Raw genomic sequence first — 14,399 nt, 5'->3', positions numbered from 1 at the left:
GGTGGAGTCCCCATCCCTGGAGGTATTTAAAAGACAAGTAGATGAGGCGCTTAGGGACATGGTTTAGTGGTGGACTTGGCAGTGTTAGGTTAATGGTTGGACTCGATGATCTTAAGGGTCTTTTGCAACCTAAATGATTCAATGTTTCTATAATCAACCATCAATTTTTCCTGATGGCAATTTAATTGTGTCTATTAATTATGTTTTATAGCCAGATAGTAAACATATGAAATGCCAAAGATTCAGGCATTCAAGGATTCACGGATTTAAGGAAAAGTGTCCTTGATATGTTTGGAACATTTGGTTTGGAAAAAATAACCAAATGTTTCAGTTCAGAAATACATATATTCTTTTCAACATGAGGTAGTTTAGGAGGATATACACACTCTGCAAGTCATTGTTTGCTTCTCTGTCAGGAATAGAATTTGGAAAAACAAAATATTGTGATTTAGGGTTAATATATAAAAAATATCTAAGTAAGAAATCAAAATGATGAGTTGCAATATTACAGAAATCTATGAAACTGCAGAAACAAGTACAGAATAATGAATTGCACAAGTATTATGCAAATAATTACTATCATTAAGGGGCAACTGAAAAACTAACAACAGGCTTATTTTCTTGCTGCCTTGAGGCTAGAGGTCTGGGTATATTGCATTAAAAAAAAAGAAAGATAAAACAGTTTCTATAGCCAGCTTTCCTCAAAAATGTTTGTTTGGTGACGTATAGAGTTGCTGGATTACTTTCTGGTTCCTTTTAGAATTGAAACTGACAAATATTTATGTATATTTCATAACCAGTGATTTCTTTGCGAAAGCTTCATATACTACATATCCCAACAGGCCTTTCTGTGTGTCCTGTTTGTGTACCAGTCATTTAAAGCTTTCACTTTAGCTCAGCAATGGCTGATTTCATAAATTCACTGGAATTATCAGTACGCATCCTGTATCATCTTAATGTAGATAATCAGTTACCCAAGATCTGAGGAAGTTTCTTCCTCAAATGGATCACTTCTTGTCTCCTTTGGTGCAATCTATATTGCAATCCTACTAAATTTAATTGAGGATAGATTTGGAAAAGTAGTCATCTTCATTGTCTATTTGATGGTACATATACAATTTTTTTTTCTGGCTGATGTGCACTTTCCTTGACATACTTAAAGCCCAGGTAAGGTTGTTCCAAATCAGGTGCAGATTGGCATGTTAACACTTGAGCATTATTCATTGCCTTTATGTGCCATCCATGTTCATTTCCCCTGATTCCCACTGGTCACATACAGTCAGAAATAGTGGAAGGATGTATTCTGGTTGGTCTCTACTCCTGTAAGGGGCAACTGAAAAACTAACAACAGGCTTATTTTCTTGCTGCCTTGAGGCTAGAGGTCTGGGTATATTGCATTAAAAAAAAAGAAAGATAAAACAGTTTCTATAGCCAGCTTTCCTCAAAAATGTTTGTTTGGTGACGTATAGAGTTGTTGGATTACTTTCTGGTTCCTTTTAGAATTGAAACTGACAAATATTTATGTATATTTCATAACCAGTGATTTCTTTGCGAAAGCTTCATATACTACATATCCCAACAGGCCTTTCTGTGTGTCCTGTTTGTGTACCAGTCATTTAAAGCTTTCACTTTAGCTCAGCAATGGCTGATTTCATAAATTCACTGGAATTATCAGTACGCATCCTGTATCATCTTAATGTAGATAATCAGTTACCCAAGATCTGAGGAAGTTTCTTCCTCAAATGGATCACTTCTTGTCTCCTTTGGTGCAATCTATATTGCAATCCTACTAAATTTAATTGAGGATAGATTTGGAAAAGTAGTCATCTTCATTGTCTATTTGATGGTACATATACAATTTTTTTTTCTGGCTGATGTGCACTTTCCTTGACATACTTAAAGCCCAGGTAAGGTTGTTCCAAATCAGGTGCAGATTGGCATGTTAACACTTGAGCATTATTCATTGCCTTTATGTGCCATCCATGTTCATTTCCCCTGATTCCCACTGGTCACATACAGTCAGAAATAGTGGAAGGATGTATTCTGGTTGGTCTCTACTCCTGGAATCTGTAATACAAGAAGGCTGCATCATTGTAAATTTGTTACTTTATCAATCTTTTCTCATTGACAAATAGTTTGTAGAAGATGTTATTTTTTTTTTAAATACATGTAATGTTGGCCTTTTCAACACACAAATAAAATCACTTTGTGATAAACTCCTTCCTAACCCCTTCCGCTTCTGCAAAACTCAAAGACATTCTATGGTATTCTATATATTTAAACTTCTTCCAGCTTATTCCCACTAAGGCTGTTTGTGTATTTATAAAATACAAATTACATTGAATGTCACTTTTATATGTGATTCCCCGAAGCATTTTGTCAGTGTAGGGAGGTATGACCCTCCCTCAGACAGAAAAACAAAGAAAGAAGAAAAGAACTTTCATTGGTTGTTGTGGTATAGTATTATTAGTACATCTTCAGGTATGCAAAGCAAGACAAGACAAAACAGCTCTTACAAAATATCACTGGTGCATTGTCCTTCTATTTTTCCAAATGATGTGCAATATATGGTTAATGGTAGGAGAGGGAGAGCTGTCTATTGTTACTTTAACTTGCATTCTTGTTCTAAGGCACTGTATGGAAACCTAATGTCATCTGGATATCATAGCAGTCCTTACCATATAATCACATGGGACCAACATTACATGATCAAAGTAAAAGAAAAAGCTCTTATTTTATTTATGAGCCATCTGCCACAAACCATTATCATTTACTTAAGCCCTAAGGTACAGTTTCCATTTTAATAGTTCTATTAGTGTTTGGGTGGTTTCTATGAAGATCATTCAATAAACATTGTCCAGAAAAAGCTAGATACTTTTAGTGCATAATCCTCTGGAATGTTTATTAAACAATAACACTGAACCTTCTGACAGTTTTATTTCCGAGAATGTTATAGCGTTATTAAGCATCCCACCGGTAATTCTGCATTACTAAAAACTCCTGTGCAACGTAATGAGTCTTACCAAAAGTAGATGCAGCCGAATTAATAACAGGGAGATCAATGCACTATCAGAAAGTCATACAGTAGAAGGGGTGGGATGGGGGGAAAAGAATACAGAAAAGAATTCTGTTTCACTTTTGCAACAAAAAATAACTGAAATAAGAAGAAACAGTAATATAAGGATTTGAGAATCCAAATGCAAAAAGTAGATTCACCTGAAAAGAGTATTTTATCATGCATTATATATTTACTGTTTAATGCAGAGTCTCTGGACAAATTAAATTTAACTTAATTATAAGATGAAGGGGTTCTAAAAAATAACTTAAAACCCTAAATGTTCTTGAATTTACTTCTGTGAATAGGTTTCTGCCTGTCACATTTTCTGTGAGGCCACCCTGCAAAGATCCTTTTATCACCTGTTAAATAGATGCTATTCCTCTTAACTAACCACAAAGAAAGCTCAGTCTAAGGTTCAGTACACTTAATACAAAGCCTCCAAAGAAGGGAAGGCTTCAGATAAAACTCAGTGTTTGGCCATAATGAACATGGTAAATGTTGGTTTCCTGCAACAAAAATAATAGGTGAAATCTTGGCCTATTGAAGTCAATGGGAATTTTGCCATTGATTTTAGCAGGGCCAGTATTGCAACCAATAAATCTACTAAGCCAACTAAAAGAAGTGGGTGAAGGAAGGAAGAGGAATTAATGTAACAGAACCTACACATTATTTCAGTCATCGTTCTACCCTCCTTTGCCTAAGTGAATAGCTCCTGATACTCCTGAGATGTGCTCACAGAAACTATTGTGGCAGTGTACCAAACACCAAATATTTACAAAAGCATTTAATAAGTAATTCTGAAACAGGAAAATCAGCTTTGTTGTTATAATGAGTCAGTCTCAGATTCAACCAGAGGTTGTTTTAGGGGTGAGTAACCAAGGGCAATTGCCCAAGACTGGATACCATGGGGAGTGTGTTAGACTACAATAATTAAAAGTACAAGTTATCCAATATGCCTCAATCTATGCCTGTGTTCTTGCTAGTCAAAACTTGCTGTAGCTCCACACAGATGCAGTTAGATCTTTCAAACACAATCCTTTCTGTAATGTGAGTAAAGTAGCAGGCAAAAAATTTAGTTAGAAATATAAATGTCTTTTTGTCTTTTAATATTTATATCCCTATTTACGTTTCTTTTTATTGATGTGTGAAAATATCTAATTTCTGATTTCTGATGTGTAATAAGTGTAGCCACCACATTTTTGCATGGGTTTTCCCAGACATCCATTACACACATGCACCACATGGCCCATGTACAGCAAGGCAGTTTCAGAAAGCTGCGGACTAACAAATCAAGCACTGTACAGCCACACCACAGACATGCTATGGTCCTATATGGAAACAAAAAACATAATTGGATGTGAGGAAATATATGTATTGGTACCCCATCATGGGTTGTACCATTGTATTTGAGAGCCCTGTGTTTCTTTAGGAGATGAAAGCTGTGGGAGAAATTCTTGTTCAGGTGTTCCAGTATCAGGACCAGAATATGGAGAAGCACAACCATCCAGTTTGTGGGGCTCTTTCATAGGGGTTATTTGCAACCAAGGGATAGTGTGTAAAAAAAAAAAAAACAGAGGTAAGGTTAAAAAAAAAAAAAAAAAAAAAAAAAAAAAAAAATTACTGGTTAGAAAACAACAAGAAGCAAAGGGTGGCTAAAAATACATTATCTGATGTGAAAGAGATATACAGGCAAAATACTTCTGAACATAAAAGCATTGGTGTAGAAATGTGATGGATCTGCAAAATCTGCCTTGAACTAGCTTAATATCTGTAACCTTTATCTCACAGTAATAAACTAAAACAGAGTAAACTTACACTGGGAGTGGAAAATGGTGACATCCACTGCAGACATTGTTTTGCAATACACAGTTTTCCTTGGCTGTTAAATCTCATTTTAATACTTATCAGAGTATTCAACAATAAATTTTCCCCACCACTTACAACACTACAGTTTTCCAGCCCAGAGAGGTTACCTAGCAATTCAAGCAAATGTTTTTGTTGTCTGAAACTGTAAGACATTCACTTTGTTTTTGACCATCATGGGTATTAAGTGCTTCCCCAAACTGGGGTAAACAAACAAACAAACCACCAACAACTGTCTTATGCAGAAAATATTTTACATTGTGGCAGTGTTCTTCCTCTGTAAAAATGTTTTTAAAACTAGTAGGAGATGCACATAAATGATCAAATTTGTAATAAATCTTTTGTGAGCTCAGCTGATGTGGTTCATCAGAACATCTAGCAGTAGTTACCCCTAAGCACAGGAATGCTTATAGATAAGATGAAAGCAGCCCTTCTTATTAATCACACTGTGTATCTGACTCCTGCTCCTTTCTTCAATCCTTAAATCAACTCCATCTGGTTCTTACTATTTAGTTGTGCAGCTTACCTTTCACAATGAAACATGCTTACTGCTGCAGAAGCAGGTCTAATGTGATTAAAATTATTAGGTAAAACAGTGGTTGCTTAAGTCTGGAATCAGCTCACCATAAAAAACGTGATCAGCCACAAAATGAAACTGAAGACCAAATCTTCATTGGGTGTAAATTGGCTGGACTCCAGTTGATTTCAGTGAAAGGGATTGAAAACAATGTTCTGGTCTACCTTTCTTTATGTTAATACTTTATGGAGCACATCAAGCAAGATGCCAGAACAACGCTTGTATGAGAAAGAAATCATCGCATCATACTGCAGACTAGTCCTGGGTTTATGGTGTGCTGTGGCAGGGCGAGGACCTAGGTAGGTAGAAGGGAATAACCCTGCCTATGTTAACTAAAACAAACCGAAACAAAAAGTGACCCCCACTCTGGGGTGCCCAGTTTATTTAGAGGGTCCTAATTCAGATTCTGTTCAACAGACTGTAAATGCAAGCCACACAATATCATAGAATCATAGAATCATTGAGGTTGGAAAAGACCTCTAAGATCATCGAGTCCAACCGTCAACCCAACACCACCATGCCCACTAAACCATGTCCCTAAGTGCCTCATCTACTCGTCTTTTAAATACTTCCAGGGATGGGGACTCCCCCACTTCCCTGGGCAGCCTGTTCCAATGTTTCACCACTCTTTCAGTAAAGAAATTTTTCCTTACATCCAATCTAAACCTCCCCTGGCGCAACTTGAGGCCATTTCCTCTCATCCTATCGCTTGTTACTTGGGAGAAGAGACCGACACCCACCTCGCTACAACCTCCTTTCAGGGAGTTGTAGAGCGCGATGAGGTCTCCCCTCAGCCTCCTCTTCTCCAGGCTAAACAACCCCAGTTCCCTCAGCCGTTCCTCAGAAGACTTGTTCTCCAGACCCCTCACCAGCCTCGTTGCCCTTCTCTGGACACGCTCCAGCACCTCAACGTCCTTCTTGTAGTGAGGGGCCCAAAACTGAACACAGTATTCGAGGTGCGGCCTCACCAGTGCCGAGTACAGGGGCACGATCACTTCCCTACTCCTGCTGGCCACACTATTTCTGATACAGGCCAAGATGCCATTGGCCTTCTTGGCTGCCTGGGCACACTGCCGGCTCATGTTCAGCCGGCTGTCGACCAACACCCCCAGGTCCTTCTCTGCTGGGCAGCTTTCCAGCCACTCTTCCCCAAGCCTGTAGCGCTGCATGGGGTTGTTGTGGCCGAAGTGCAGGACCCGGCACTTGGCCTTGTTGAACCTCATACAATTGGTCTGGGCCCATCGATCATATCAAGACAACAAAAGCAAAGGAGCAAAACAGCTTTCTATGTTTTCTGGTCAACAACTTCCTTCTTTTATTGCCATGACAGTGTCTCCATTCCTTTGCAATTTTTTTTTCGCAGCTAAGCTAAGCTGCGTTCATTGCTGATTTTGTGAAACTTTTTGTGGGGATCTAACCCAGTAAAAAATCATATTGCTCAATGACTGTGTGATAGGAACAATCCATGGGAGGTGGGATGGTAGGATCTCCTCCAGGTAGGACTCACATGTAAGTTACGATGTACAGGTAGGACCTGGCATTTCCCTGTGGCGAGCTTTGTTCTTTTAGGTGTTCATTTTGGAGCTGCCATGACATGTCTACCACAAATGCTCACTGCAACCTTGACACAGATGGAGGCAGGCAGGGCCTGCTCCAGCTCATGCCAGCAGGCTGTGATACTTGGAAACACATTGGGACTCTGACTGGAAGGGGCTACCCAGATAGTCAGGTCCCTACCCCAACAGTCACAGGGTCAGCTGAGACTTGGGCTCCCCCTGAAAATGTTGAAATTTCCCCTTTTGGCAAGAATGCCAGCTATGAACCCTTATGTCATCAGAATGCCTAAACAGGTAAAAATACCACAGTTACAACCTTTTCTCTTTTACAGCTTGAGAACTACATTGTGGAAAACATGAAATCGGAGATGGTGCAGCTGCAGCAGAATGCTGTGCAGAACCACACCGCCACCATGCTTGAGATAGGGACCAGCCTCCTCAGTCAGACAGCAGAGCAGACAAGAAAACTCACGGATGTTGAAACCCAGGTATGTTCCCAGAGCGTTTTTCTAAAAGCTGTTAATTGCAGAGAACTTTTCCCATCCTCTTTCTTTTCTAATGCATCACCACACAAAACATTTCAACACAGGGCTCCAAGGAACATACACACTCTGTTTCTCGGTACCAACAGCGGTGATGACTGACCCTTGTTATGTGTCTTTCTTTTGATTTCATTCGGTTAGTATATTTAGCTCTGTGTGTGTAAGGCAGGCAGGACTGTCCAGGAAACTAAATCAGCATTTGACTTCAAATAAACAGCCCAGCTACCAACTGTGAATGATACAAGTGTCAAGCTAAATAATGAGTTTTAGGCTAAAACAGATCTCCATTGTTGTTTGCTGCTTTACTATTACAAGAAAGTTTGTTTATTTTCTGCAAGATGTTTCCAGCTTTTTGAAAAGTAGTGTATGTCTGCAGCTTTTAAACTGTGAAGAGAGAGGGACAAGCATCAGCTTCTGTATAAAACACTGTGGTTTTGTTATTACTGTAAAATTGTATAACATCACATAAATTTAAAGAGCCATCTCCATGATTTCTAGCCTAGCATCACTGTTGTGACTGAAGTGACAAGAGTATCACTGTCATAACACAGAGTACAATTTCATACTGGGCTTATTGCAAAGATACGTACTACTTTTTGCCTTTTGAATTCTTTTATCAGTTTAAGATGCATATTTGTTTTTCTTATTTTTGCTGACTTCCTCTTGATCTTCATAGCATGTGGTATATTACCAGCGACACTGCATTCGCTGCTGTTCATTTTGAACAGGGGAATTAAAGTATTACATCTATATGGTTTGTTCTAGTAGCATATGTACTTCCTGAAAGATCATATTTTCTGTTCTAATGTCCTTACATTTACAATATCATTACCAAGTTTTTACGTAATCGCATTACAGTACACTGAGAAACAACAGTAATTATGAAAGACAGATACACTGTCTTACACAAGTTCCCTGCATCTTTTTTTCTACATCTTGGTTAACAGATCAACATTCATTTATAAATGTTGTGATCTCAAATGACCACAGTTTCTAAAACATAGTATATTGACTTATGAAAATGTCGGGGAAAATCTTTAGTTCAGTATCAACAGAATATCTAAATGGAAACATAAGAGGTAAAGACCTATGGATTGTAGTATCATATACATTCAGTAAAGAAAAAGGAGGTTTAGGAACTCTTCTTATATCCCAAAAGACCTACTTAGGTGTAAGTGTTGAGTACTCATTCACGTTTTACTCCTTTAAGCAGGTAAGGGAGAAAATGTGCATTGCTTCTGTCTCACTTTTCCTTTGAGGAACCACTTCAGGGTAAAGGTATCACTAGCAACTGCACGAAGGAGTGGATGACTTCCTCCTTCTATACCTATTGCTGAAGAATTTAAGGGATGTTCAAGATATCAGTGGGAGCGGCTCTTCCTTGTTGCAGTACTTGCTCTGACTTTCAGCTCAGTGATGGCATTTCCCACCTCCCCCCTTTCAGCAGTATGAGAAAGTCCCTGGCTCTACCATCAATCAGAAAAGAGTGGTGCAGGTGGTTCAAGAAAGTGAAAAGAGACTGCTCTTGGCAGTGATGGAGGTAGCCAGCTGCATGGCAGAGAGGTGAAGGTCTGTAGGATACAAGGAGAAGAAAGGCAGGCCAGGATCTCATGCCTGTAATAAAGAAGGACTCATACCAGAGTAAGAAGGAGTCTGCAGGACTGAAGATAGAGCCTTCACCTCCTTAAAATCTCACTGACCCCTCCCAATCCCTGATCCATCCAAAATCCCACTGATTCTCTTTAGGCTTTCTTCTCTACCTGAAGCTCTACTGACGTTTTGTAGGCTGCTGCATAGATGTATCCTCTCTGGAAATCTGTTGGTACTTTCCTGTCTTCTTACCCCTTGCCAACCTTCGTAATACACCTTCAATTTCTGCCAGGTCCCTCTTAAACTGTGGTGATGCCTCCTGGCACTTCCAAATATATCCATCTTGAACAGCGTAACAGCTGCATACTGATAATTTCCAATTTTTTCAACTTCTGTTCCCTTAAAAAAGGACAACTTAAGTTGCTCTGTGAATGTCAACAATTTCAAACAAAAATAAGGCACTGGACTGAGCTTGAGAGCCATTCTTTTTGCTTTATGCTCTGTAACAAATTTCTATCAGGCATGCATGAGAAAATGTTACCATATAATCCTATGATGATACTGATAAATACTCTTCTAAGAAAGGTCTGATAGGTTCCATTAGAGGCATCATGTTCAGTTCTAGAAGTGATTGCATCTCAGCTGTTGTGTGCACACATACCTACAAAAACAGTTACACACACTCATCCAGACTCCATGCAGTGAATGACGATATACCAACAAAATCAGCTAACATTAATTAATATTACTGCTTTCATTCTTGAAAGCATTCTGTTATTTCCACTTTTGAACTATTTTTTGTTAGAATCTATCCTCTTTCATCTAGTTAAAAGGCTTCTTTTGGTATGAAGTACTTAGTAAAACTTGTGCTATTGATACAGATCACCACTAAAGTGAAAGACAATTGCATAAAGCAATGTTTAGGATCACAGCCTTCATCTTAAAAATCTGTGTAAGAGTGCAAGTAGTGATAACATAAGCAGACACCAGACTTCTGCCAACACTGCAAAAGAGAGAACTCAGGGGAAAGCTAAAGTAGGAGCTGTATTTACAAAACAGCAGATGCAACACTTTGGCTGCAGTCCAACTACTCTTGCACTCTTCTGGTTTAAGCATGCTTTGTAGGAATGCATGTTTGAGACATGCCTTTTGTTCTTTCCATTGAAATAAAGCTTATTTAGCAGTCACCTTTCCTTTTTCTGCCGGCCTAGTATTATTCTAAAGTAAACAGTGTGCCACAATATCAGCTGGTACATATCAGTGTAGCTTGATTGAGTTCATTTGCACCAGCTGAGCAGCTGAGGTTAAAAACGGATTTAGAAACAATTTTTGAGGAATCATCAAATCAGAATTAAATGGTTGCATTATGTTGCTATAACAACATAACGAGGACAATATAAATATTAATGTTTTTAATTTATCCTTAAGGTGTTAAATCAAACATCCAGACTTGAAATTCAGCTACTGGAAAACTCATTGTCAACGTACAAGCTAGAAAAACAGCTGCTACAACAGACACACGAAATCCTGAAAATTCATGAGAAAAACAGGTAAGAATGAGTAGTTGGTCTCTTACACTCTTTCTCTGTTCATCACAAAGTGGTCTGTGCATACTTTGTTCTAAGCAACTGATGAAATGGAAGAAGCAAATATGGTAAGTGGAAAGTATAGGTAATATTTATGAAATGGCTAAAAGAGCTAGGGTGTGAACTTACGCTGTGTTAGCTCCTGTATGATAAATGAAAGTTGATTTTTACCACTTTTCATATGCACTGTAAGTTTAAATCTCAGTTTGCTTCATGAAAACTTAGTTATATGACCAGAGTTCCTGCTACTGAAAAGCATAGGAATAACTTGTATGAGCACTTTCAAGTAGAAAAATATTAATAATAAATTATGAGATTATCAACTACCTTAAAGTGCATAAGAAACAGAAAATCTTCAGTAGTTCATCTTTCTAATTTTAACGGATACAAAGATCTAACATGTAGAAGGATCTCTCTCTCCCTTTGGACTCAATTGTATATAACATACTTGGAGCCATGATCCATTTAAAGAATAAGTGAATAATAAACATTTGGGGTTTACGTTGAAATGGAACAAAAAACTGTTTAGCAGCACATAACTTTTTAAGCAGTGAAGTGAGAGTCAAGGATAACTTCCGGTGTTGTCCCTTTCTGTGCTCTCTCTCACAGAGAGAGGTGCTTCTGTGACACAGGGACTCAGTACCTGAAGTCATTGGATTTAGCAATCCAGTATCTCAGAGAGCACGTGTGGTGGGTTGACCTTGTCCGGCTGCCAGATGCCCACCCAGCCGCTCTCTCACTTCTTCTCATCAACAGGACAGAGGAAGAAAATATGATGAAAAACCTTGTGGTTGAGATAAAGACAGGGAGATCACTTACCAGTTACTGTCATGGGCAAAACAGCCTTATTTATTGCCAATTAATAACAGTGTAGGATAGTGAGAAATAAAAATAAAACCAAAGAGACGTTTCCTCCCTACCTCCCCTTCTTCCCAGGCTCAGCGTCACTCCTGACTCTTCTACCTTCGCCCCCTGAGCAGTGCAGCGGGATGAGGAATGGGGGTTGTGATCACTTCACAATGCTTTGCCTCTCCTTCCTCATGCTCTTTCCCTTCTCCAGCGTGGTTCTTTCCCTCAGGCTGCAATCCTTCAGGATAAGATTGCTCCAACGTGGGCTCTCCACAGGCTGCAGTTTCCTTCTGGACATCTCCACCTGCTCCAGCGTGGGGCCCTCCATGGGAAATACCTGCTCCACCATGGTCTCTTCCATGGGCTGCAGGGTAACCTCTGCTCCAGTGCCTCCTCCCCTCCTTCTTCTCTGACCTTGGTGTCAGCAGTATTGTTTCTCTCACTTTTTTCCCTCACTCCTCACACTGTCATGTGGTGTTTTTACCCTTTCTTAAATACATTATCACAAAGGCACCACCACCTTGGCTGATGGGCTCAGCTGTGCCCTGCAGTGGGTCTGTTGGAGCTGACAGGAACCGGCTGGAACCGGCTGTGTCCGGCCCGGGGCAGCCCCGGCCTCTCCTCCCAGAGGCCGCCCTGCAGCCCCCAAGCTGCCCAAACCTGGGCACCTGCACTCGATACAGCGGGTAAAGCCATTTTCCTTCTTGGCTGCTCTTCGGGAGACCTAAGGCTCATATTCCTGCCTCTGTAATGGCCAGGTTTAAGCAGGGAGGACAGAGAGTGCTTTCACTCCGCAGGTTCACTCTCGGCTCCCTTCTAGAAAGAGCAACTGTGAGGTAAGTCTGACTAGGACTAGGGTTTCTATTTACTGTACCTACATTTGACATTGAAATAAGGCAAACACCTTTAAAAGTGAGGGAGCTACTGAAGGGTCCTGTACAAGCTTTAGTGGACTGTTTAAATTGAGATCAGACAGTTTGCCAAAAAAGGCAGCGTGACTCCGGTGCTGCTGGACAGGAATCAGCAACTGAGGCGGAAAGGCCTTGCCCAGGGTTAGGAAGACTAACACCACAATAGGCAAGGAGCTACTGGGAAAAGAAGGCAAAGAACCAGATAATGATGAAAAATAGAAAAATGTTGTTACAAAGAAATGTATTTGCTAAATGTGTCTAGTTGCGAAGCTGGTCAAATAATATACCATTATTGCTACTGGTTATGAAAACCAATTTAATGTATTTAATATAAAAACTGTTTATAACCAGTAATTCCAGCAAATGTTATTCTGGAGAAGTTGGATCACATTGAAAACTCTTGCACTCCACAGATTTCCCTTGGCCAATTGGAAATATGGATAAATTAGCGTGGGATTAACTTTGACTTCAGCCATCTCAAAATTAAGTAATTCGTCTAAACTGTGTATGTGGGCTCTCCCTGCAGTCCTCAGAGAGAGTAGGCATGTGCAGGAGGCAGTTCATTCTACATATTTTACAAACCTATTTCAATTTGGGATTAACCCAAGCATTAGTTAAGTATATAAATACTTGCATTTTTATCTGTTGCAATCTGGTTAGCAACAAAAATTTATTGGCTGCTCAAGAGACTGAGTCTTGTGTACTTAATAATCTGAATTTATTTATTTATCTTAGCAATGTGTCAGGGTGTAAAGCCTTCATGTCAGTAAACAAATAAGTTTTACTTAAGTTCACCTTTGACTTGGCTGACATTATAATGAAATGGTCTGTGGCATGACAAAATGGTCTGCCTTGGTTTTTCGGAAGAAAAGGAGGGGTGTGTTAAAAAGCACATTTTATACCCAGTTGTTTCTCTCAGAGGTATAGTTGCATGTGGATAAATGAAAAAGCACATGGAGTTTCATCTTGTAATGAAACAAGAACCTGGCATACACTGTCCACGTTCTGTTACTCTCTCCCTGGAAGTGATAAAATTAGGGAGAGGGCAGTGTTATAATTACACTAAAATGTGGATCATCAGCTCCTGTATCATCATCTACTCCTAACAAAGAACTGTATAATCTTGGCCTTGTAGGTCCTGATCCTGAAATCAATTATGTGTGTGTCAGGTTCACTACGGGACAAATCTTGGTGATCTCAGCAGATACTAGGTTTCTGGACATGCCAATGATTTTAGCTTGCTTAACTTTAAACAGTACTTATAGATTACCCATTAGGCTATGTTCAGTAGTTGTTTGCAGTTAAAATACCTTCATCCCTCTCCATATCACTTTCACATCAATAAAACAGAGAAAACTCCTTTTATCCACATTGCCTACGAGGACTGTAAGCTTTTTTGGAAAGGGTCTTTCTTTTGCAGTAGGTGTACACCACAATGGGAGCGAGTGTAGGAACTTATCATCGCAAAAATAATCAAAACAGATGGTGTACTGTGGGCAGATAATTTCTTTCTCTGTGCTAAAATTTCCTCTAAATAAAATAAAAATAATGATCTTAATCACTGTGCTGGTTTTGGCTGGGATAGAGTTAATTTTCTTCATAGTAGCTAGTATGAGGCTATGGTTTGGATTTGTGATGAAAATGGTGTTGATAACACAGGGATGTTTTACCTATTGCTGAGCAGTGTTTACACAGTGTCAAGGCCTTTCCTGCTTCTCACACCACCCCACCAGCGAGTAGGCTGGGGGTGCACAAGAAGCTGGGAGGGGACACAGCTGGGACAGCTGACCCCAACTGGCCAAAGGGATATTCCATACCATGTGACGTCATGCTCAGCATATAAAGCTGGGGGAAGAAGAAGGAAGGG

At 39.6% G+C, this 14,399-nt stretch overlaps 1 protein-coding gene across 1 annotated transcript in view; it reads left to right on the top strand.

Moving 5' to 3' along the window:
- Positions 1-14,399, top strand: part of ANGPT1 (angiopoietin 1) — a 178,427-nt gene that overhangs the window by 71,452 nt on the left and 92,576 nt on the right. The window contains 2 exon segments of the mRNA XM_019470771.1: positions 7,387-7,542; positions 10,615-10,736. Of these exon segments, the coding sequence (XP_019326316.1) occupies positions 7,387-7,542; positions 10,615-10,736 (278 nt within the window).

This window comes from Aptenodytes forsteri, unplaced genomic scaffold, assembly GCF_000699145.1.
Source record: "Aptenodytes forsteri isolate BGI_AS27 unplaced genomic scaffold, ASM69914v1 Scaffold400, whole genome shotgun sequence".
In the NCBI taxonomy this organism is placed as follows: domain Eukaryota; kingdom Metazoa; phylum Chordata; class Aves; order Sphenisciformes; family Spheniscidae; genus Aptenodytes; species Aptenodytes forsteri.
This window is presented reverse-complemented; position numbering and strand designations above follow the sequence as displayed.